At 30.6% G+C, this 25333-nt stretch overlaps 1 protein-coding gene across 1 annotated transcript; it reads right to left on the bottom strand.

Annotated features, from left to right (window-relative positions):
* Positions 1-393: 393 nt before the first annotated feature.
* Positions 394-14654, bottom strand: LOC107439401 (pancreatic triacylglycerol lipase). Its single transcript, XM_043051299.3, has 7 exons — positions 14646-14654; positions 13395-13545; positions 8722-9005; positions 7341-7487; positions 3829-3937; positions 2092-2208; positions 394-488 (listed from the first exon to the last, which is right to left on the bottom strand). The coding sequence occupies exons 2-7, from the start codon at positions 13492-13494 to the stop codon at positions 409-411; spliced, it is 837 nt and encodes a 278-aa protein (XP_042907233.2). The 5' UTR covers positions 13495-13545; positions 14646-14654; the 3' UTR covers positions 394-408.
* Positions 14655-25333: the final 10679 nt, after the last annotated feature.

The following is a 25333-nucleotide window of genomic DNA, read 5'->3' as shown; positions in this document are numbered from 1 at the left end:
AGAAATAGTAACAATTATCATATGAAAACATAATTATTTTTAGTTTGCCGTAATTTCTTTGTTAACTCTGAAAGTATCTTTTTGTTCACACATGCTAATGAAACAAAACATTTCTCTTTTAATTATCGTCTTGAAAATGGCTCGGGCAAGTTTATCTTTTAGAAATTTTGTTATCTTCTCTTATGAAATAGAAAAAAATTAAGACATTCATCGACGAAATATCGTATTTAGTCCTTAAAAATTCATCATTCCCTCCTTGGAACGACGATTCCAGGTGCCGGAGACTGGTTGGAATGAAACAGGTTCCAATTCCAGCCAAGAAACTCTTTCCAAGGTGTTCGTGGTGGGGAAAAATAATTCCCGTTGGAACGTGACGTCATTCCCAGATGGAATTTCATTCCATGGAGCTCATGGTAGGGTTCCAGGTTGAAACAGTCCTCCATTTGGATAGAAATCTAAGTGACCACTAGGATAATAGTAACCAAGACCTATGTATTGAGAAAGATTTTCATCAATGTACCAGATTTTCGCACCATGGCGTTTTATATATAAAAGTAAGTATCAAATCCAAAAACAACTTCGAAGTAAGATACTTTTTCTATTTTATTATCATCGTTATTACAAAGATAGAGACCCACGAGTATATTCTCTATTCAACCGATATATTGCTGCCTATGCAGAGACCCACGAGTATATTCTCTATACAACCAATATATTGCTGCCTGTGTAGAGACCCACGATGTATATTCTCTATACAACCAATATATTGCTGCCCATGTAGAGATCCACGAGTATATTCTCTATTCAACCGATATATTGCTGCCCATGTAGAGACCCACGAGTATATTCTCTATTCAACCAATATATTGCTGCCTATGTAGAGACCCACGAGTATATTCTCTATTCAACCAATATATTGTTGCCTATGCAGAGACCCACGAGTATATTCTCTATTCAACCAATATATTGCTACCTATGTAGCTATGCGTTTCATAAAATCTCTTATATACTTTCTTAAACAGTTAAGATTTAGGACTGAATTTTACTTGCAATGAAAATACAACGTATATCGGATTTAGATCTGGAGATCTGGCTGGTTAGTGAATATTTTCAGAAATCAGAAAATCCTTGGCATGATGAGGTTTATAGGGCTATGTGCTGTAGCTTATTAAAATGAAATCAAGATCAACTGAATCATTCATAAACCTAACGCATTGCTCCAATGATTTCAGTCAACATTAAAATCAAAATATTGTATCCTATTTAAATTAAGTTGAATCATGATATCGATGTTGAATCGACGGATTTGAACCTGTGTCAAAATGTATTTAGCTTTGTACCGAATGCTAAGATTGGAAATTAGTACAGTTGATTAGTACTAATAACGTATAATAGAACTGATTCATTGGAAGAGTTGTATATAAATAAAATAATAACCCTTTGGTGTTTCAAATAACGATAATAAATAATTCGAATATGAAGTCAAATGTTTTATTTAAATAGAGAATAGGATCTGCTATACGAATCACTAATTCAATGAGTTAATCGAATCATAATTTGAAACGAACGATATAAACTAACCGAGTAAAATAAATTATTCGAATTGAATTACCAAAATCCATAAATACGAATGCGCATCTCAAAAACGAATCACTTTGATTACTTCAAATGGAGAAAGGAATGTCCTATTCGAGTCACTAATTCAATAAGTTAATCAAATCATAATTTGAATCGAACGATTTAAATTAACCGAGTGAGATAGATTATTTAAACTGAATTACCAAAATCCATAAATACGAATGCGCATCTCAAAAACGAATCACTTTGATGATTTCCTATAGAGAATGGAATGTCCTATTCGAATTACTAATTCAATAAGTTAATCAAATCATAATTTGAATCGAACGATTTAAATTAACCGAGTGAGATAAATTATTTGAATTGAATTACCAAATTCCATAAATACGAATGCGCGTCTCAAAAACGAATCAGAAAATCACTTCGATAATTTGAGTCGCCTATTTAGTACTTAATTCTAATTCACAGTTCTTGAAAGACATTTCAATTTTTTTTTTCTTTTACTCTTCGTACCTTTTGGAAATGGTGAGTCGTCAGCTGTGTGTATGACATCCACAAAATAGGCATCGCTTCGATCTAGTTTTAAATCTTCGGGAAAGGAATAAAATACATCACCAGCTGCATCTAAAGCTGAAATGAAGTAATGAAACATTTAGATATTTCTATTTTTTTTTTAATAAACATTACCGATTGAGGTGCCTTAACCCTTTGCTTACGGCACTCAGCACAGGGAAGTCCGTCATTCTGGTCTAGCCGTAAGCAAAAAGCTAATTCAAAATCAGCTCAGTTTCAAAAATTTTAAAGAAAAGAGCGATTAAGAATATCAGAATTCTTTCCCAAATTTTTATCTAATATTTTTGCAAACTGTACGAAAGCATTTTTAACATTCTTTTTTAATTCAAAAGCATTTTTACTAACAGGGCAAAAGTTGATTTAATATATTTTTAAAATTTTTATCAGGTATTTGTGCGGTATTAGTGAATTTTTTTCCTCCTTTTCTTGTGATAAAAGACATTTTAACAACTATGACAATAATAAAATATTGAAAAAAGGTATTTTTAAAAGATTTGGATTGAAATTTTTATGTCCTGAAAAGAAATAAGCTTAGTTTTTTGTAATTTCTCTTTTAATATTATTATTAAATTTTCCTTGAAAAGAATAAGGGAAAAGCGCTATTTCGATTTTTTAAAATTATTTTTACAAATATAACCATTAATTTATTCCCCAGAAAGAACAATTTAGAATTTTTTTCTTTATTTTACAATCGTTTAATTTTTATCAATGAGAGAAGAAAAAGAGGAAAACTTAACATTTATAAGCCACACTGAATTTTCCCTTTTAATAGCATAATTTTAACATCTTGTTTTCGAATTCTAAAATTATTTTTGATTTATATTTTTTGGGATTCCTTGAACAGGAAGGGCAATGCCTTCAGTGTCCATGCCTAGGTGTTCACCAGATAGGCTGGAATCAGAAAATAAAGCTTTCGTATTTTTAAGATTATAAATAAATTAAAGCTGTATACAGGGTAGTAAAAAATACAAGTCAAAAATGTAAAGGAAGATAGAAAGGACCTAAATAAGCATATTTTATACGGGACTGTGTGTGTAAATACCGTGTTAAGCCGATAGAGAACGCTGTTGCACACTAATGTACTAAAACTATCCAAGCGCCGCTGAGAATCTTGAATCCCTGCTGATCATCGCTCTTTTGAGTAGCTATTGTAAAATGTAATTGATTGTATTTTGATTGTAAACTGTTTGATTCTGTATAAGAATGTATATGCGAAAATGCAGGCAAAAGTGCTGACACGTAGAGCAACACTAATCATAAGTAAAACTTAGTAAGTTAGACAAAAGAAAACAAGAATTTAAGAACTGCTTACAATAGGAACAATCAGTCACTTAACAATCAATTATAGTTTATACAATCAATTATAACTGCTCGAATGTAATCATTAACATAGCATGCAAATAACTTTAGTAAACAACAGCGCTCCCTATCAGCTTAACATGACGATTCCGCACGCACATTCCTGTATAAAATATGCTTATTTTAGGTCTCCTCTAACTGCCTTTACATTTTTGTACCATCCTGTATATTTTAATAAATATTGAAAAGGGATTCCTTTTTGAATATTCTTATTTCGGGACCATGAGAAAATGTTCCTGACATTCTTTTTAAGAACAAAAATTATTGTAATTTTTAAAAGCAAAGTGTAATAAGTTCACGTAACAAAACCTGGTATACCTGTAATTCTTCCTATCCCAGGCAGCTTGTGTCCAGTATTGCCAGCAATTTGTCCACCTAAGCTTATGCCAATTATATGCATTTGCTGAAAACTTACACCAGCTTCATCCTAAAATAAAATAAAAATTATTGAGCTTAAAATAGCGGCAGGATACTGAATTACTTCTTTAGTCAGGTGTTCAGTGCTTGCAAAAAAGTGTGAATATTTCTCGATGTTTCTAATTATGTAATATTTCAAATATTTTTTTAATGAAAATACTTCATAATTAACTAAACATTTCCTGTACACATTGTTGAAAATTGGGGATCAAATTATGCTAAAAAGTACCGGTACTTTTTATCATAAAATACATTTTTACCATAAAATTTTACGAAACAAAAATGTGATTTACCGTAATTTTTACAATATTTACGATATAAAATCTAAACATATAACTGAATCTATAAATATACTTGAAGAATACGGTATAACAGTATAACTGAATCACGGTAATTTCAAAAATATTACTGCGAAAATAACGGTATGAAATTGTACGGTTAAAAGGGATTTTCTGGATGCTGCACTCAGATTGTCAGTACTTTTTGTACTTTTTATCATAATTTAATAAGAATTTTTTTACAGTGCAATCAGTTACATCATGAGACCCGAGCTTTTTAATAATGGTAGAAAGTCCGATGTATACAAAATTTTACATCATTTTTAAAAAATGTAATTTTGCATGACAAAATACACAATTTCAACAAATTCGGTCAAATAGTTCCCAAGAAATTGTATTTTTTTTAACTATAATTTAAAATTTGATTTCCATTGGATTGGATCTAATGGATAAATTGCGTCCATCTTCCTTATAAATTTACATTCTTTAAAATGATATAAAATTTGTATACCATACAAGTAAAAAATTTTACACTTATATTGAATAGGATATTAAAAATTAATAAATGATTATTAAAATTTTAATTCCCTAAGGAAGTTTTTGATATATAACGAAATACGCAAAAAGTAAAATTAGCATTAGATACATTTTATTATTTGAACCGTGAACCTGACCAAACTATTGGAACCGTATTTCCCAGATTGCTGCTATATTTAGAGGCAGAAATTCGAATGTATCTTTAAAAAAAGGTAGACTTATTCAGAAAAAGTACGTTTTTTTACCTGATTTCGTTACTGGAAATACCGTCTACCCTAATTAATTAGCATATTTGAGGTAACCCTCTCGACCAATTAAGATTGATTTTTAATACGTGAAAATCCAATCATTAGATCAAAAGTTAGTCAGTGTGTTTTGTTTATTTCATTATTGTCCACTTATTTATTTATTTATTTTTGCACATAGTACAAATTTTTGTGTTTAATAATTCATAACTTCACAATACATAAAGATATTATTATTATTAGTAGTAATAATAGTAGTAGTAGTAGTAAAAGTAGTAGTAGTAGTAAAAGTAGTAGTATTTGCAAGAAAACTTTTTTTATAGTGAACGAGATGGCTAAAAACCTATCAATTCGCTAAATTAATTCCTAAGATTTAGTAAAAATAAAAAATGTGGATATGACATAAATAGGATCAGATTTTCAATAATTCTTCTTACTAAATCATGTGAGCTTTATTTTTCTGTTTGCTGAAATTTTTGGAAATCTGGGATAAACAGATATGTTTATTAAAAGAATGTTCTTTTTTATGATTTAGTTACGTATTAGTACTCACGTTACTCATTAGTACTTAAGTACTATTAGTTACTTATTAGTACTTACTTGCATATCTTAAATATACGCTTCGGATTGTCAATATAAAGTAACTGAGCACGTGATCCGATCATTAAATGATAGTCTTATCACAAAGTGACATGAAATCTGATGATCATGATCCAAAGAAATTGAAAATATTCGTTGAAATCTGATGATCATGATCCAAAGAAATTGAATATATTCGTTATTTATATATTTTTTTTTACATTTGCTTGTTTATTTGTATATGATTCATCGAGAAAATTTTCATTGAGGATATTATATTTGTATTTGTAATGATTACGATTTTGCCTGCATTGTATTAAATTACACTTTTAATTTTTTTGCATGATTCTTATAAAAAGCAATAAAAAAAATATTGCAAAATTTCGATAATTTAACTCAACTGAATTTAATTTATTTTATAATAAGATATTTATCACAAAACAAATAATTTAATCAAAGAGCTGGAGCCATATTTAGAAAACCGCACTTTTTCTAAAGGAAATATTTTTCTTTTACATCAAACTGTTCCTTAGTATTGCTTCCAAATAGGAGTTTAAAAATAAATAAATTAATTAAAAATAATAATAAGTAAAAAAAAATTGTTTTTTTTTTCTTTTTTTTTTTTGAAAATTTAAACCGCTATTCTGCACACTTTGACAAAGTGTATTATCATTATATTGTCCCAAATGCGGATATATTTTTATGAATGATATGATAAGATTCTGCCAATGATTTTATAATGAATGATATTTAATTAATTCTAAGCAAATCAAAACACGCAATCATGATTAATTTAAATGATTTTTTTTAAATCTACACTGGTGGACAAAATTAAGAGATGGAAAGAATTTTCGCACATGCAAGATAACCGCACACCGCTCCATGTGTTTGACAATGGTTCCGTGCATACCCAGAGGTACAGGCAGGAGGTCCTAGAGCCCTATGTGCGTCTTTTCAGGGGCGCTGTTGGTCCCGAGTTCATTTTTATGGACGACAATGCGCGACCACATAGGGCTCTCATGGTTGATGAGTATCTGGAAAGCGGATATTCAACGAATGGATTGGCCAGCCAAATATCCTGACCTGAATCCTATTGAACATGCTTGGAATGCTCTTGGGAGAGCTATTGCGTTGTGCCAACCTCCCCCCAGAACCATTCTGGAGTTAAAAATTGCTCTGGTCCTTCCACAAGTCTTCCTTAACTCCCTTGTTAACAGCATGCATACTCATTGTGCACGCTGTCTGTCTGTCAGGGGTGACCATACACCATACTGGAGGCAACACACACTGTACAAGCCTCACTTTTATTGTCATCTTTTATCCTTAAGTTCAGACTACATTGGATTTATTGGCAATAGGTCTTGCCAGTGAATGGCACTTTCATTTTTGTTTTGCATACTTTATTATCATGGAATAAGCTATATCAAAACCAAATTTCATTTATTTATATTCAGTATTTTCTGAGATATTTGGGAAAATGTCTTCCATCTCTTAATTTTGTCCACCAGTGTATTATTATTCAATTATTATCTATTTATGATCCGTTTTTTTTTTTCTCAACATATCACTCATATCTTAAAACTTGACAGAATGTTTGTAAGTATTATAAATTGTTTCAACACTTTCAATTATTCCTAAAAGTATTTAATGCAAATGACTGCACCAGCTTGTGTTCTTATATTTTCAACGCAACATGAAAAATATGTGCAAAAATAAAAACAAGATGAGAATACGGAAGGTAAAAAAACTTGGAAATTAACTCCTTACACTTTACCTTTACAAATTTCAGGAAGTCGGATAATTGTTTTGCAACAAGAAAGCTTTTCTTGATTGCTTCTAGGAATGGTGCCATATTTAATTCTGTGTAATCGACAAAAAGTGCATTATAATTACCGCGTCCAAGAAGAGCATTTTTCAAAGCCTAAAGGAATAAATTGATCATAATTAATCATTATTTAATAGTTTAAGAATTGTATTGATAAACACAAATGCAGTTATTTATTTTGCATAAGGAAAAGAACTTATTATTGTGTATATGTTTAATTTTGACAGCTGCTCCATCCAGAAGATGCACTGTAAAAAATTCATAATAAAACTACGGTAAAAAGTACCGGCTTTAGGATACCGTAAAATCCATTTCAAACGTAAGATTTTACAGAACAAAAATCTAATACACCGTAATTTTTGCAGTAATAAATACTGTAAATCAGGTTGTAATTAAAAAAATATTACTGCGAAAATTACTAATTTATGTAAAATCACTGTAATTAAATAATTGTTAGTGCAAAAATTACGGTATAAAATTTTACGCTTAAAATTGCTTTCACGATATAAAAAAGATTTTACGGTATAAAATAGAATTTACGAATGTTACACACGGAGTATCAGTGCTCTTTCATTGTTACTTTCGTTGAACAGCCGATCCAATTTTGCGTTTACGACTACCAATGTCCAACTGTGTAGCCTTAATTTTGACCCCAAACCAGAAGACAAGCGGTTCAAGTATTGTGGACGAATTGTGAGGACTTTTTGATGGAACTAACCTGCATTTGCCTTTACGTGGAAAGAGAAACCTCGGAAACCTACCATGGTTAACCTCTAACCCGTGATTCATATACCACTGAGGATATTTTACGTCAGCACTGTGATCCGTGCGAGTCGGATGCGGAATTCGTATTGATCAGCCATCGATGGCTAATCAAATTTCGCCTACTAGGTTGTCGAGCAAACGAATACGTCTGGCAAATATACCTGTCAGGAAAAAGAGCTGACGAGCAATGTACCTGTCGGAAAAAGTACATATCGAGCTAACGTACCTGTCAGGCAAACGGAGTCTAGAAATAGAGCTATCGGGCAACCGATTGTCAGGAAAATGTACCAGACCCACTACAAGTCGGAGCTGTTTCGAAAACACTGTTTTATAGCTACACTTAGCAATACTAAACTTTGTAATCAATATTAAAACTTGGTAAGAACAAAGGCTTGGTTTCCTAAGCAGAACGCAGCAAACTTCGTCCATTTCGCTTTAATTGATTTTTTTAAGTCATCTATCATTTCAGAGATACCTGTTATCTTTTTAAGTCCTTGAAGAAATCATATTAAGCAATGATCAAAATAAATTATTAACTTATAATTAAAATAAACTGAGCGCTTACAGCAATCATTCCCTCTCGTAAATTAAGTTCAGTCTGATATCCATGAATGACTATTACAAGTGGGTTCTTATAGTCAAAGAGACTATTCTGGAGTAATTTAGAAGAGTTGGTAACATTAAAGGCCAAGTTCGGGTTCCTTGAAGTGAAAAGATAATAATAAATATTTTCGCAATCGGGCAGTTTCCCAGTTTCATAATTCACCCTTATTTCCTGAAGATTTTCCTGTAGGTGATCAGTAAAATTTTTCGGGTCACTTTTTGTCATCTGTTCTTGTGAATGTATGACTGGAAAAGAAGATATAAAAAAAAGTCACACTATATTAAGCATCAGAAACAGAAAAAAAACAATTCTCAAAAAGTCTGTAATATAAAAATCGCATCTTTTCAGTAAAAAGAACTAAATGTTGCTTTTAATGAAAAGAAGAAGAAAAAATTCTATGTGTTTTATTATTGCAGTTAAACCCCGCTATAATGAACCTTCAAGGGATCAAAATTTCAGTTCACTATAACCGAAAGTTCACTATATCCGTTCCGCAAACAATTTTAACTTATGGTTCCGAACTCCTTCTTTTTATTAAACATTATTTAAATAAATGACCAAGAAAATGAAATACAAAAATGACTGATAAATAATACTTAATAACAAAAAATGCATTGACTTGCATTTATTTTTTATTACTCTTCGCTTTGTGTACAAAAAAAAAAATTAGTAAAAATTTGTACATGCATCTGCCGGGGTAGGCTTTTGTTTAGGGATGGAAAAGTGAGATAAAAGGAGCAAGCAGGAAAAAATGCTTATCGCTACATTCCACTCTATTGATGGTTTTAAAAATCAGTATAAGTATTCATTTTGAAGTAGACATTTCAAAATTATTTTTAAAAAATGAAAATAAAATCAGTCGAAAACAGAAAAAAGTTCATAACATCCAACTTCCTCACTTTTTTAGTTCACTATATCCACAAAAAATAACATTAGACGTGTATAGCAAGGACCGAACATTTCGTTCACTATATCCGGGATTTCACTATAAACTGTGTGCACTATAGCGGGGTTCGACTGTATTATCATTGAACAGTGTGAATTATTGTTTTAAATCTTGTACTAGCCATCCTTGGCGACCAGCTACGTCACTTTCAGTACCTTATACAATATATAAACTTTGTACAAGGTACTGATAATGATAACCAATGGTGGTAACCAAACCGATAATGGTAACCGAATGAGCAAAACTACTGCATATAAATACTTTTAATTTAGAAAGTCAGAAATACTAATCTAATCAGGAAACGAAAAAAGTTATAAGATATGCATGTTAGAAAGACAGCACTTCATCAGGGGACACACTGCCTGCTAACACAGAGGAGCTTTTCTGTTGTTAGTGGTAATTCCAAAAACTGACAGTGAGTGCCCCGAAGCGCCATAATGGATAAACAAATAAGAAAAAGCAATCAGAAAAATTGAAATGTAACTGTAAAGAAAAATTAATGACAAACAAACGCCATTTTAAAGTACACGGAGTAAGACTAAATAATGATACGCCCACATACAAAAAAATAAATAAAGATTAAATTACAGTTAGAATGACCAAATCAAAATAATATGTAAATTCCCAAATTATTAGAAAACATTATGCCAAATCATTAGACTTAATGATTTGGCAATTTATATATAACTTATTATTTAAATGTTATTTACTTATTTTGTCTTTTCTGAATTTGTAAATCAACTTCATTATTTAATTAGCTGTAAATAAATATTTTAATTTCTCAACCCCTCTTAATTCCTTAATTAGTTTTAAACTATTCGCGATCGCAACGCTCGAGTACGCCCTCTGGCGTGGAGGCTATTTTCAGGCTTCTTCGAAGTCACGGGTTTCGATACTTTTTTTGCCAATAAAGGCAACAATTTCGGATAGTCTTAATTTCAACTCCATCCTGGAACAAACATGAGCCACCCTAAGTATGAGTTCGGGACACTTCGCCAGCGAAAATAGCCACAATCATTGGTATGACAGTATGCTAAATCCATACCGTAAACCGGGGCGAGTCTACCCATCCAGGGGCGAGTCTACCCATTTTAGTTTTATTTAATTTTAAATTGCAAATAAAAAAAATTTTACCGACGGAGGACTTAGTTCAGACTCTAAGGAAGATGGCGCTGTAGTAGTTTGATCCGTTTTTATTTATTTGGTGTCTTTTTAACCGACCTGTTCAAACGTCTTTTGAGAGATTTGTATTGAAAATCAGCAAACTTTTAGTTGGTGCTTCGTAAGTATATTATTATTATTACTATTTTCACTTTGGTTAAGTGATAAACTTATCTAAGACTAAGATTACATTAATTTTATATGAAAAAAAAAACAAAAAGAATGTAAGTTTTGCTGATGTAAACAAAAAGCCAGAATTCACGGGGCGAGTCCACCCATTCGTATTTAGTTTTAATAAAGCATAATAATATAATTTAGAACGATGTTTACATTAAAATTAAGTCATTTCAAATGAATTTGAGTATATTATTTTAATTCTGCATTGATAAATTCATCATTAATAAGAAAATTTATAGATTAAATATAAATGTAAATATAAAATATGTTTATTTTACCTATTTTTTCAATTTTTATATTACAAAATTAACTTTTTTTATTTAATGCAAGTTAAATAAATTATTATTTATTATTACAGATGGTTCGAAATTATATTCGAAAAACAAAGGGATTTAAATGTTACAAAAAAATGCCATGATTTTGTTAATAATCTTTAATTATTATTATTTATTAATTATTTAATTGTAAATTTATATTAATTTTAATTTATTTTTATCAGCAATAATCAGAAAAAAATTTTATTTTATAATGTTAATGATTATAAAAACAAAACTGTGATCAAAATGTGATAATCGATCAAATACTCAATTTGTGTTATTTTATGAATAAAAAAATGGAATATATAATAAAGTTAAGAATTTTACTTCATAAATATCCTATATAGTAACTAAAATAACAATTTAATAGTAAAATTTGATTATTTACAATGTTAACATTCATTTTAGTAGAATGGGTAGACTCGCCCCATGCGAGAGATTTGTCAGCAGTTCTATAAAAATATACAGTAACAGCGTAACTGTTCATATTTTCTAAAATCGATTTCACAGCTTTAAAGAGGGATAAATAGCGATTCCGAAACACCTATTAAAAGCCTTTTTTCTTTAATATTTACGAAAGTTTGACCACTTGAAAGGTGACAAACTGAAAAAATGGGTAGACTCGCCCCGGTTTACGGTAGTGTGGTTTACGTTTAAATTTTCAACGGCCATTTCAGAAAGAATCAAAAATAACTCTAAAAATAATTACTTTCGCAACTAAGTTATACTATATAAGAATACAAAATTATTCCAAATAAATATTTAACGTATAACTATCTATTCAACACAACTTAAATTATTACTCAAGACAATCTAACAAAATGAATAATAATTATGATGTTGCCAATACAGATAGAAAAATAACCGAATTCATGGTGCCACATATGAGAAATGTAAGTATAGAATATAGTACATATAGAAATGTATTTATATATAGTTTCAAATTTTAAAGCAGTTTTACATAAAGAATTGCTAACAAAACGAATGAATACACATCTAAAGCTGAATTTCTAACTGTTTACGTCTTTTTTTATTCTCTCAAAAAATGCAATTCATTTTTTATCCATAATAATAGACTTTAAACCATGCCAATTGGCTGAAACCTTAATAATCTATTAAATTGAACCAAGTATATTAATTGATTCTGCTCAAGTTCATAATATGATGAACCAAGTATCAAAAGTTTAAGAAGTTAAATAAAAAGTTTCAACTTAGCACCATATATAAAGATTTGGGTACTTGCAACTCGAAAAGAAGACGATCACTGATGAACAGACCAGGGTTCGAGAATTTTTTTTTTTCAAATTAAGAAAATCTGATTTTTTTATTTTATTTAAATCGGATTTTATTTATTTAAATCAGATTTTTTTTAATTTTAATACACTGAAAGAGCTCTATTTATGATTATAAAAACTTTATAAATGTTTAATCAAAATTAAATTAACATTATAACTATATTATAACAATATTTTAGAAGCTCTATTATATATATATATATATATATATATATATATATATATATATATATATATATATATATATATATATATATATATATATATATATATATATATATATATATATATATATATATATATATATATATATATATATATATATATATATATATATATATATATAACGCTTTTAAATAAGATGACGCGTTAAAGTCGAGTTAAATTTCTCCACATGAGTTAGACTGTTAATTAACATAAAGTTAATTAAATACAATACCGCATCACATCAAAAAAAGTTTTAATAAAAACAAAAACGATAACAATCCAATTAAAAATAATTTGAAGAGTTTGGAATTTTACAGTTTTACACATCTTTAGCTCGAAATTTTCCAAAACAAATCTTGAACTGATGAATTTAATTTATCTCCTTTCACACTCACACAATTTATTTATTTATTTATTTTTTAAACACACGCCATGAGAACGCTTTAGCCTAGTTTTCAATAAAACAATAGAAAATAAGAAACGCATTCATTTATTTATTTTTAATTAATAGATAAAAAAAATAATATTTACCATCATTATTTACACCACTTGATTCAGGTACATAGCAATCGTCGCCTTTGATGCAAACGAACCATAAATGTACAAAAATTATATAAGTAAACAAGAACATTTTTATTCTTAAAGAAAAGAATATCTCCTCTCGAACTGTTTTTTCTGAATGCTGCCGAGAAGAGAAAAGACGGGTATTTGAGCGAAGAATAAAGAATAATTATCAAGAATACATTATTGACATAAAATATGACTTCGCATGATCTAAGTCTTTTATAATTAGCAAATCCAACTGATATAATAAAATCGCTTTATCATAAAACGTTATAAGTTTTAAAACGTGATCAACTGATTATAATTATGAAACAGTAGGAATGTTTCAAATACTTAAATCAATATGTAAAATTATTGTTTCTTTTTTTCTTCTTCTGTTTGAATATTATTAAGAGCAATATTTACAACATGTCGCTTATTTGCCCAATGTAGACATTGAGAATAAGTTAAAAATAGAACAAAAGATTTCGAGAAGAATTAATCACTTTGTTGCTTAAATCCATCAACGTCTGTTTAAATATCTGGTTTTGTTAATGGGCTGCGTTTCTCTTGCTTTTGAAACTGCTGCTGTTTTAAACTTATAGATGTTTACGGTAGACGATATTTAAAGTTTGGGAGCCCCTTATTTATCCATGTACGGTTCACTCCGTTGTTCGATTAGAGCAGTGTTTCCCAATTTCATGACTTTTGTGTACCCTTTCTAAATTTTTCGTAACGCCGTGCACCACTAATAAAAAAATGAATGTATCTTTTACTATAAAAAAAGTTTCACTAAAGTTAAAAATCACAACTGGCTGTTGATATCACTCATTATTAACTGTTAACTCTGCAAAAAATAGCCAATAGAAAAATACATAATCATAAATTTTCATGGCTAGCTTTACTTTTAAATAAAATCTTCGTTTGTTGCAAAATATTTCGCATAAGAACGCGTACCACAGCTAAACTGTTCCCGTACCCCTGGGGCTACGTGTATCACACTTTGGGAAACACTGGATTAGAGAGATTAGTATTAAACGTTAAATTAATCAATTACGTCATATTAGAGAGCTAATGTAAGACTCCAAAAATTTCATACTTCATTTTACTAGTTTTTTTAATAACGCTGACAATACCTGAAAATTTTTCTTCGATTGGAGATAGTTAAAACTCATTTTTTTAGTTAGTACAGAAAATAATAATGATGAGAATAATCAAGAATAAAAAAATTGGTAGAACCTGTGTATGTTACCCAGGGCCGTTTTATCCATTAGGCACTGTAGGCAACTGCCTAGGGGCCCCGCCACGTTCAGGGGCCCTGTGCTACAGAGAAAAAAATTGACAATGTCTCTTAAACAGTAAAAATTTAATTCGAAATTTCAATGACGATTGTCTTGCTCTGTACATTACATCGACGCTATTTTAGTACATTTCTGAAGGCATTCCAAATTAGATATTAATATTATGGTAGTTCATATATAACGCAGTAATATAATCGCAAACAATTTTATCTCGGTAATTTTAACGCTGACTAATCAGAAGACTATACAGCAAGAGCAGCTTTTTTAACACAACACGCTTGAAAAACGCGCAAAATTCTACGTTGTGAATGCACACTTACTGTTTTGGTACCTACCATAGGTATGTATATTCTATGGCCAAGCTACCAAAGTTGAAGAAGAAAACTACCTAAGAGGAAAAGAGAAATTAAAAGTTGATACATATTTGCCAGTACTAGACATGCTGTGTACAGAACTGTCGCTGCGCCTAGAAGCTTACCGGGAAATAAATGATCTGTTTGGGTTTCTAACAGATTTCTCGACAAAATCCGACGCTGAAATTAGACAGGCTTGTACAAAGTTTAAGGAACATTATTTCGAGGACATTGAGCCTGAGTTTATAGACGAAATGGTGCAGTATAAATACTTCATCTTACAATTAGAAGACGCCGGAAAAAAAATTGTGCCTGCCGAAGAGTCTTACAAACTGATTATTGGTTACATGGCACAATCAACTTTCCCGAATGTAATGACAGCTTTGTAAATATATAGAAGTCTAATGATTACAAACGCCACTGGTGAACTAAACCTTTCCAAATTGAAATGAATTAAAAACTGTCTTCGTTCAACTATGTCTCAAAACCGTTTAAATTCATTGGCCATAATGGCAATTGAAAATGATGTATTGGAAAAGGTTAACTTTCAGGATGTCTTGAACGATTTTGTAACAAAAAATGTTAGAAGAGTTAATATTTAGGCATATTGTATGATTTTTTTTAATGCATATATTAATTACTTATATTCTTTTCGTTTGATTCAATATTTTTATTGAATAATGTGATAATATACCTGTGTAGTAAAAAACAGCGTAATTATGAATAAAGTGTTGTGTTAGCAAAAAAATATATTAGGAAATTAGAAGACGGTAGGGGGGGGGGCCGAGACGAGCATTGCCTTGGGGCCGCGACATGCATAAGCCGGCGCTGATGTTACCAGAGATTGATGATATGCTGCAAAATTTAATAGAATGCCTTAAGTTTTTTTTTTAACAAAGTATGAATTATGATAATTATTACAAACTTCATCAACATCGATACCGGGTTTCGTAAAACGCACAACGTACAATAAAAACTTTATCTACCAGAGCCGTGGTGAATCAAGGGATGGAGCACTAGTCTCCCAATGAGGTGAGGGGTTCAAATCCCAGCAATGGCTGGTCGATACCAATTTTGCTTGTGGATCGCACCGACCACAATGCTAACGTCAAATACCCTCAGTTATATATGGCTCATAGGTAAAAATCCCTTTTTTCGTCGGATTATCCATATGAGCTATCCAAGACTTTTATCACTATCTAACGCAAATGCGGATTTGCTCCATCAAGTAGAACGTATTGTTAGTCCTTTCATTTGTTTTCTGGGTAAGGTTCAAAATCACAAGGTTACGGAGTTAAACATTGATAGTCGTACACTAAAATTTCTTCGCTGGTTATAAAATGTAAAACTGCCAACTTTGATTGTTTCCGAAAAAGTATATTTTCGTAGCAATAGTGAATGATCAATTGAAATGCAATTGTAGATGAAATCAACTTTTCATAATTGCTATATATATATATATATATATATATATATATATATATATATATATATATATATATATATATATATATATATATATATATATATATATATATATATATATATATATATATATATATATATATATATATATATATATATATATATATATATTATATATATTATATATATATATATATATATATATATATATATATATATATATATATATATATATATATATATATAAGTTCAAAATGAAGAATAAAACAAAGAAAAATTAAAGACATATGAAAAAAAGGGGGTGGGAAATAATAAGTAAAAAATAACAAACAACATCTTATTAAAAAAAAAAAAGTGAAATGTTAATTAAAAAACCGGAAAAAAAGCCGGAAAAAAAAGATATAATCTTTTCTTCAGCCCACACGATTATATCCGCAAAACAGAGTGCTTTCTGATATTGTATCAATAAAGCCAAAGCAAAATATATTAATACAATAGTGTGAGGAGCACTCAAAAAAAATTTTTATAAAATAACTACATAAAAATAGATCATAAAAAGTAAATATAACATGTAAAAACAGATAATAAAATAAAATATAAAGAAAAAACACTAAAAAGGGGGGGACTATAAAGCGAGTAGCAAAATCATAACAACTTACATTGACGGATATTTTTCAAGAATGATTTAAAAATGTTTTCGCAGGAAGATTGCCAGATTACAAAATATGAAAACAAAAGATGAAAACAAAAGCGCAAATTGAGTGTAACAAAAGGGTTTTAAAGTGTCGTTCTTACTGCACTGCTGAAGTGATTTGTTATTCTAAGTTTTGATTTGTTAGTTACCAAGGATGGGCCCGAAATGGATGTGGGCAAGGTAATATTATACTGGATAATTTTAAAAATTGATCATAAATAGTTTCAGAAGATAGATGTTTATTTAAGAAAAAATATAAAATAGAAAAAAGAAACATAAATTGCCTGCTTTGCAAATAATTTTAGCCGCGGATTTGCACGATATGGATTAGCACATAGAAAAATTATTTAAATTATCAAAGAAAACATTTTAATAGATAATTTTTAACACGGATTTGCCCGAAATGGATTTGCACATGGAAAAATTAGCAAAGAAAAAATTTTAGCAGATAATTTTAACCACGGATTTGCCCGAAATGGATTTGAACATGGAAAATTGTATAAATTAAAAAAGAAATTTTTAGCAAACAATTTATCCACGGATTTGCCCGAAATGGATTTGCACATGGAAAAACTATATAGATTAACAAAGGAAATTATTTAGCAAAGGATTTTTTAGTAAATAATTCTAACCACGGATTTTCCCGAAATGGATTTGCTCATGGAAAGATTAACAAAGAAAAAATTTTAGTACATAATTTTAGCCACGGATTTGCCCGAAATGGATTTGCACATGGAAAATTGTATAAATAAAGAAATTTTCAGCAAACAATTTTATCCACGGATTTGCCCGAAATGGATTTGCACATGGAAAAACTGTATAGATTAACAAAGTAAATTATTTAGTAAAGGAATTTTTGGTAAATAATTCTAACCACGGATTTGCCCGAAATGGATTTGCACATGGAAAAATTACATAAATTAACAAAGAAATTATTTAGTAAATAATTTTGGCAATGAATTTTGGCCTAAAATGGATTTGCACATGGAAAAATCATAAAAATTAACAAAAAAAAAATGTTTAGAAAATATATCCACCAAAATATACGATTAATTCAATGATTTTATATAAAATTTTATTACATTAGTTGGGTATCCATTGTTTTTTATCAGATTTTGAAAGAGTTTATCGATTTGTATTTTGGATAAATAAATATTACTACATATTCTTTTAATTCTGTTCATTTCATTAAAAGTGGTATTTAAATAGATGCTCCTAGAAACATTAGAATTCCAAGTAACTAGTTTATTAATATTAAAATTAAAATCATTTCTTTTATCGTATAAATCAACAAAGCAGATATTTTCAACTTTCATAATACCCAAATCCAAAAAAATTGAAATTAATATTATCATCATGATTACGAAGTAAGATTAATTCCTCAGGGTATATATCACTCAATAAAACAGTAAAATCTTGGAAATTAATAATTAAGTCATCAATATATCTAATATATATATATATTATATATATATATATATATATATATATATATATATATATATATATATATATATATATATATATATATATATATATATATATATATATATATATATATATATATATATATATATATATATATATATATATATATATAGCTCTTTTCTAACAAAAGCCTATTTAACTTCCTTACAACGCAATTAAACCTCTCGAGTTCTAGGAAAATGTCGCAACCAACGAACAAGCTACAATTTCTGAAATTGTTTCACAAGTTGTGGACAGTGAGGACAATAACAGTGATCCTGAGACTGTAGCTGTAACCCAAGTGGAAGCCTTCAATGCAATAAATGTCATACGAAATTTTTGTACAAACCATGAGGGAGCTGCTGAGGAACATTTTTAGAAGTTACAAAATCTAAAAAACATTGTTCGAAAAATGACACGAAAAACGAGACAGACCTGCATAAATGATTTATTTTAAATAAGGTAAGATGTAATGTATGTATGTACACTTTGAGGAAATTTGCAAACAGCTTTATTTTAAGTTAAAAAAAAAAATTTAAAAATCTAACTTTCTTTAATTCTTTACTAATTATATTAAAATTTATTGACTTAAATATTTAATTTATGGCCGATCGTTTTGTTTGTTCGTTACCATTTTTAAATTATCATAATGTGTAATATTTACATGCTTAGTTACGAACTGCTAATGAATCGATTAAAAGGTCACCCCGCTTATAATAGGTAAAGATCGCCCCCTTATATCGAGGTCTGACTGTATATATATATATATATATATATATATATATATATATAACATAAAAAGCTTCAATTAATCTTTTTATGTTAGTTTCTTTGCTATAAAACTTCATCCTAATTAATTATTCTAATCGAAATACTTTCTCACACTTTTAAAAGCCACATCCTGTTCTCAAATCTATTTTTGGCTCAACTATGCATGGAATTAAGAGCAGGACATTTTTCCCTTTGCTCTTGTGTGGGAAACATTCGATTTATTTCATAAACCAATAGCAACTACTAAGATTTCCCTCTTTCCCTAAATTAAGACATTTTACGGATTTTACTTTGTAAGATTTTCCCTAACATATAACCAAGGAGCGCAACTTTTCATGTGCACTTTTACTCACTCTCATGACTGCTTTTGTCTAATAATTAATAAATAAATAAATTTTGTACCCTCCTTCCCGACCTATGACCTGTTTTAATCCTTCCACTCGGCAACGACGTTATAAACAATTTCTTGAATTTTTATTGATTATTATTTTAAATTATTTTTTATCATTTTTGATGTTTCAAAGTGAAACTACTTTTTATATATTAATCGTATTTACTGTTGAAATTTTTTTTTCTTGAAATTTTTATTTTTAGTGAATTGATTGTCATAAGAAATGTTTCGAGAAATTATTTTCAAATTTATTGTTTTATGTGTTACAGCTTCTATGATTTTTTGGTTAGTAGAATTTATATTTTTGTTTTACTATAGTGCTTAGGGTGAAGATAAAAATGCAATTAAAACATTTAAAAAAAAATTCTCTTCTAAATTCAACTGCAATAATTATTAAAAATTGATTTTTGGTATAGATATTGATATATGAATGCAATTACGGTGTGGCAAAAATTAAATTAGGAAATGTTATAACTCATACAAATAGTTAGAAAAATGAACAAAATACTTGTTGTTAGAATTTGAATTGAAGAGTAACCAAACATTAATGCTTGAGTCCGACGTTGGTAATTAGTTCAAAGCTCTGTTCTAGCTCAGTAATTTCCATAAACAAATCGTTACTTTATTCCTGAACTTTAATTCCAGCATACAGATAGGAAAATGATCAAACACAAATTGAAAAATTTAGTAACCAAATTCACTTCAAAAACACGTAAGAAATGGAAATGAAAATATTGAATTCCCTAACAATTGTGACAAATTGAATTACCAATTAAAATCTCTGCACAAAAATTACTTTAAAAAATGTCCAAAAAGAAAGAAAGTAAGAAAGATATAAATGTAAAAAAATAAATTAATAAAAGGTAATTTGCAAATTAACCAAACTTGCACTTCAGATTAAAAATAAGGAAAATAGCTAGATCAGTCAAAAACTAAAAACTGATTTACCTTAATACCATATTAAATTTGAAAGCTTGTTTTGGATTTCAATTAGCGATAAATTGTGTGAAACGGGTTGTAATGTAAAATCTGAGAAGACTGATCCCCTTTTCTGATTATAAAAGCAAATAAAAGAAAAGAAAAGGACATTCAGAAAAGAACTAACATAAAAAGATTAATTGAAGCTTTTTATGTTACATATATATATAGATATAAGACAAAGAGATTAAGGATGCAAAAAAAGTTAAATATTTCGATTTATTTGTGTATGTGAAGCTCATATGAAGTTACTACTATAACTTCACATAAGCTGCAAATACATAGAACTCATATTTTGCATTCTAGTTACTGAGTAACTATTATATTTTTTAAATCATTTTTACTAGATACACGTTAGCACTTGTCATCTATTTTCTTTTCTCGATTTAAGTTTTATTTTAATAAAAGTTTGCTTACAAACCGGTTTCGTTCCGACTTTTTTTTTTGGTGTTCTACACAATATAGTAAAATTACTTGAAACTTTTTACGTTTTCAAGAAACTTAAATCAAGTTTTTTCCATTAGTTGTCAAATACGATTAATTACAAAATTATTTTTCCTGCGCATGCGCAGTACAAAAAAATTACTTCAAATACTTATACCCTGCACATTTTTTTTAAAAAAAAATTTCAAATTTTAAAACAATAATTAGTTAATTTCAAATCGCTCTAAAAATTTTGTTTAATTTTACTGAATATTTTTATAGTTATAGCAAACAAATATATGACAAAAAAAATTTGCCATTTACAAAAATGTTCATATCTCCATAAATAATTAAGCTAGATTTACGAAACTGCAAATCAAAGTAATTTATACAAATAATAGGCTTATTGCTTGATCTTCTGGCATAAGGGGTTCAAAAATACTTTTTTTCTTTCGTAACTTATTGTCGGTCCTTAAAACCCCTGAAAACTTTATTGCAAAGTAAGAGTGCATTTTAGTCATCTGTGGCAACCCTGCGCTTCTAAATTTGCAAAATAGTATGATCAGTATTTCTTCAGAAATTCAAAAATATATTAAAAACTGAAAGTGTCTCTTCCTTTATTGTAAGGTAGTGTGTATGTGTATATATATATATATATATATATATATATATATATATATATATATATATATATATATATATATATATATATATATATATATATATATATATATATATATATATATATACAGTCACTCGAAAAAATAGCTGAGCACCGTGACCCTTGCAAAATAAAATTGAAAACGCAAAACGACACAATAAATAGTCTCAAGCCTCGATTCTCACTGCTCTTTTGTCGTGACACCATGATTGGAAACGTTCTCACTGCCCTCTCGTGAAGCAGTTCATTGTGTATGTGAAATGGTCCCCAGAGAGCCCTGTCCAATGCATTTTCAAGGGGTCTGCACCCAAACGCCCAATGTTGGCGTTGTGTGTGTTTTAAAAAAATGGGACGAGTCCCCAATTAGGGGGACTCGTCCCATTTTTTTAAAAAAAAATGGCTTTTGACACAGAGTTAGATTTCGTGTCGGCAAAGGGGACATGTCCTGTGTGGACGCGTGCGCAACCAATTGTCCAGACACTGTGCGTGAAACACGTGCTGGCAACGAGTTGGATGAGGCATTTCCAACATTTCCTCCAAACAAATCGGACAAGGCTCGGGTGGGGCGTAATACCAGCTTTCAAAAGGTAACGAGAACAGACAATTTCGAATTTCGCTGGCTAGGCGAATCCGCAAATCGTCTGTCAAGTTATAGCCTTTCCTAAACCAGTCACACACAATATTCGACAACCATCTCAGGCCGAAGCTATCAAAGCTCCGGTAAGCTGGGCTCACGTGACTGACATTATTCTCGAAACGCAACTCTCGATCGAGAAATTGCTTAAAAGCACCCCTCACCTGCCTCACATCGGAATAGCCTTCCGGGTCGAGGAATCGAAGCACTGGATGCGCCTCGTCCCCCAATTCCACGACCTCTGGCTCTCCCATCATCAACACCTCCCGAGGAAAAGCATAGCATGGAAACACCTCATCGGGGGATTTGAGAACGAGATTTCTTACAATAAAAAGATTTGCCATTTTGAATCGACTCTATGTCAAAAAATATAACGGCTCCTCGGCGTGCAAGCCCTTTTTATAGACACACAGAGGGCGCTCCAGTCGTCCTGAAATGTTCTAAAAAATGCCACGTGACCCGAAAAGACGATGCATTTCCAGAAAGTCATGCGATGAGATTCACCTCACCGGATGCACTTTCAAGAAATCGAGCGACACATTACATCCGCCAGATGCACTTTTAGAATGTCACCGGATGTATTTCCAGGAAGTCGAGCGACACATCACATCCGCCAGATGCACTTTTAGAATATCACCGGATGTAATTCCAAGAAGTCGAGCGACAAAACACTTTCACCAGATGCACTTTTAGGATATCACGTGACAGGACATGGGTTCGAAACCACATGGATCCAGAGGATGTGGCACCAACCCACTTGACATCTTTGAGAGGGTTGCGTCACGTGGATCCTTTGAAGGGATGAACAGCTTTCCTGGACCTGGCTCAGACAATGGACTCTGTGGCTTTGCGTCACGTGGCTCTGGGATCTGGGAGGTTGTGAAATGAATTGTGATTGAAAGGTCAATGACCCAAGGACATTGAGATGTTTGGACAGCTTTCCTGGACCTGGCTCGGACTGTGTGAGAGCGACTCTGTGGCTCTGGGATCTGGGGGGTTGTGAAATGAATTGTGATTGAAAGGTCAATGACCCAAGGTCATTAGAATGTTTGGATGATGCATGGAGAGATTGTCTCGAGACTCGAGGCTCGGGGCTCAGCTGAAAAAAAATTTTTTAAACCGGAAGTGGGCGTGGCCAAATGACAACTCAAAACTTGCATTTCGAAAATTTCAAATTTTGTCTCGACCCAAATTTTGCTGGACCCAAATCTGTGGCCGAGTGAAAAAAAATTTTTATAAACCGGAAGTGGTGAAAAGATAAGTGTCTCAAGGCAAGGGTTTTCCAAAAAATGTCACGCGATTCCAAAGCCCATTTTCACCAAAAACCCGCATCCCAATACACGTCAAACCTATCCATTGGCATGTGACGCATCCAAAGCAATGCGTCCATTGGTCTACAGTCCAATCCATCCATTGGCATGTGACGCTCGATGGCCATCCAAATTCGTCTCGATCCAAATTTGACTCGACCCAACTCTTTGGACGAGTGAAAAAAAAAAAAAAAAAAAAAAAAAAATTTAACCGGAAGTGGGCGTGGCCAACGACAACTGAAAACTTGCATTTCGAAAATTTCAAATTTTGTCTCGACCCAAATTTTGCTGGACCCAAGTCTGTGGGCTCGAGAAAATTTTTGCTCAACCCAAAATCTCCGGACGAGTGAAAAAAAATTTTTTTCAATTTTGTAGTTAAAAAAAATATTCTAATTTTTAATTGAATAAAAAAATTCTTATTTGTAATTAAAAAATGCTCAAACAGCAAACCTACCCTAGTTAACAGTTTGCACATTCAAAAAAAACATCGTTTTTTCATAATACACACCTTCACCAACCCACAAAGCGTGGGAAATATCGTTTTAAACGATGAAATATAATAGATAAAAAAATCCAACCCAAGAATCTGCTCCAGGATGTCAGACCCAGGTGCCATGGATTTCAGAACCCCCCCTCCATGGATGACCCTGCACCTGTCCAGTGTCTAAAAAAAAAAAAAAAAAAAAAAAAAAAAAAAAAGTTTTTTTTTTTTTTTTTTTTTTTTTTTTTTTTTTACAAGCTCAGTATATCTAAGCTAGCGTCTTGACAATTTTCCATTAGATTGTGATCGAGTAACGACGCTTTAGCCAATTCCATTGCTCCATCACTGAGAAGTATTTGAACTTTGAACGCCTCATCAAGATGCCGAAAGCAAAACCGGATAGAAAAATGTATTTTTCATACCGATATTGGAATGAGCAAATCATCTCGTGCCCATTTTGCGATGAAAAATTGTTATTTAAAGAGTATCGAACGACTCATTCTCAATCCAAACACAATTTAAATGAAGAGACTCAATGCATTTTTTGCAGATATACATTTTCAAATTCATCTCAAGACGACATTCACAGAAAAAAATGCTTTGACTCGTTCAAAACGATGAATAGAAAAATACAAAAAAAACGCTTCATCCACACTGACAACGCCACTGCTGGAACCAGCACTGCCTCTGCAATCCATTCTGCCGCTCCCGATTTATGTGAATGTAAATCTTTTGACCCTTCATTATTACGTCGCAAACTTAAACATAGAGTCCTCGACACAGATTTACAAGAAGTTGGATTTTACGACAACTACCCCGGCGACTTTCGAGCATTGACCAACACGGGTTCCCTTTACCCGTTCAACGACGAAAGCAATTTGGGACGCGAGGCCGCGGCCCTGTTTCGAATGTATTTTTCCAAAGCGTGGACACTTTATCACGTGTTTATTCGATCCTACGCCTTTGCCAGTTTCAAACAAAAAATGTCCGTGTTTGACGAGGGTCAACTGGTGGTGTCGTCCTTTTGGTGCTTGTGCG

This window comes from Parasteatoda tepidariorum, chromosome 4, assembly GCF_982258835.1.
Source record: "Parasteatoda tepidariorum strain Cologne lab strain chromosome 4, Ptep-v5.0, whole genome shotgun sequence".
Lineage (NCBI taxonomy): Eukaryota > Metazoa > Arthropoda > Arachnida > Araneae > Theridiidae > Parasteatoda > Parasteatoda tepidariorum.
The sequence above is the reverse complement of the archived record's forward strand: the minus strand, read 5'-3'. Positions and strand labels throughout refer to the sequence as shown.

Bases quoted from the DNA above. Each gene is read 5' to 3' on its own strand.
- LOC107439401 (XM_043051299.3), bottom strand. From the start codon at position 13,494: ATGTTCTTGTTTACTTATATAATTTTTGTACATTTATGGTTCGTTTGC. The intron at 3,938-7,340 runs GTAAAGTGTAAG...ATTTTATTTTAG, and splicing joins ACTTCCTGAAATTTGTAAAG to GATGAAGCTGGTGTAAGTTT. The intron at 2,209-3,828 runs GTATACCAGGTT...ACTTCATTTCAG, and splicing joins TGGGATAGGAAGAATTACAG to CTTTAGATGCAGCTGGTGAT.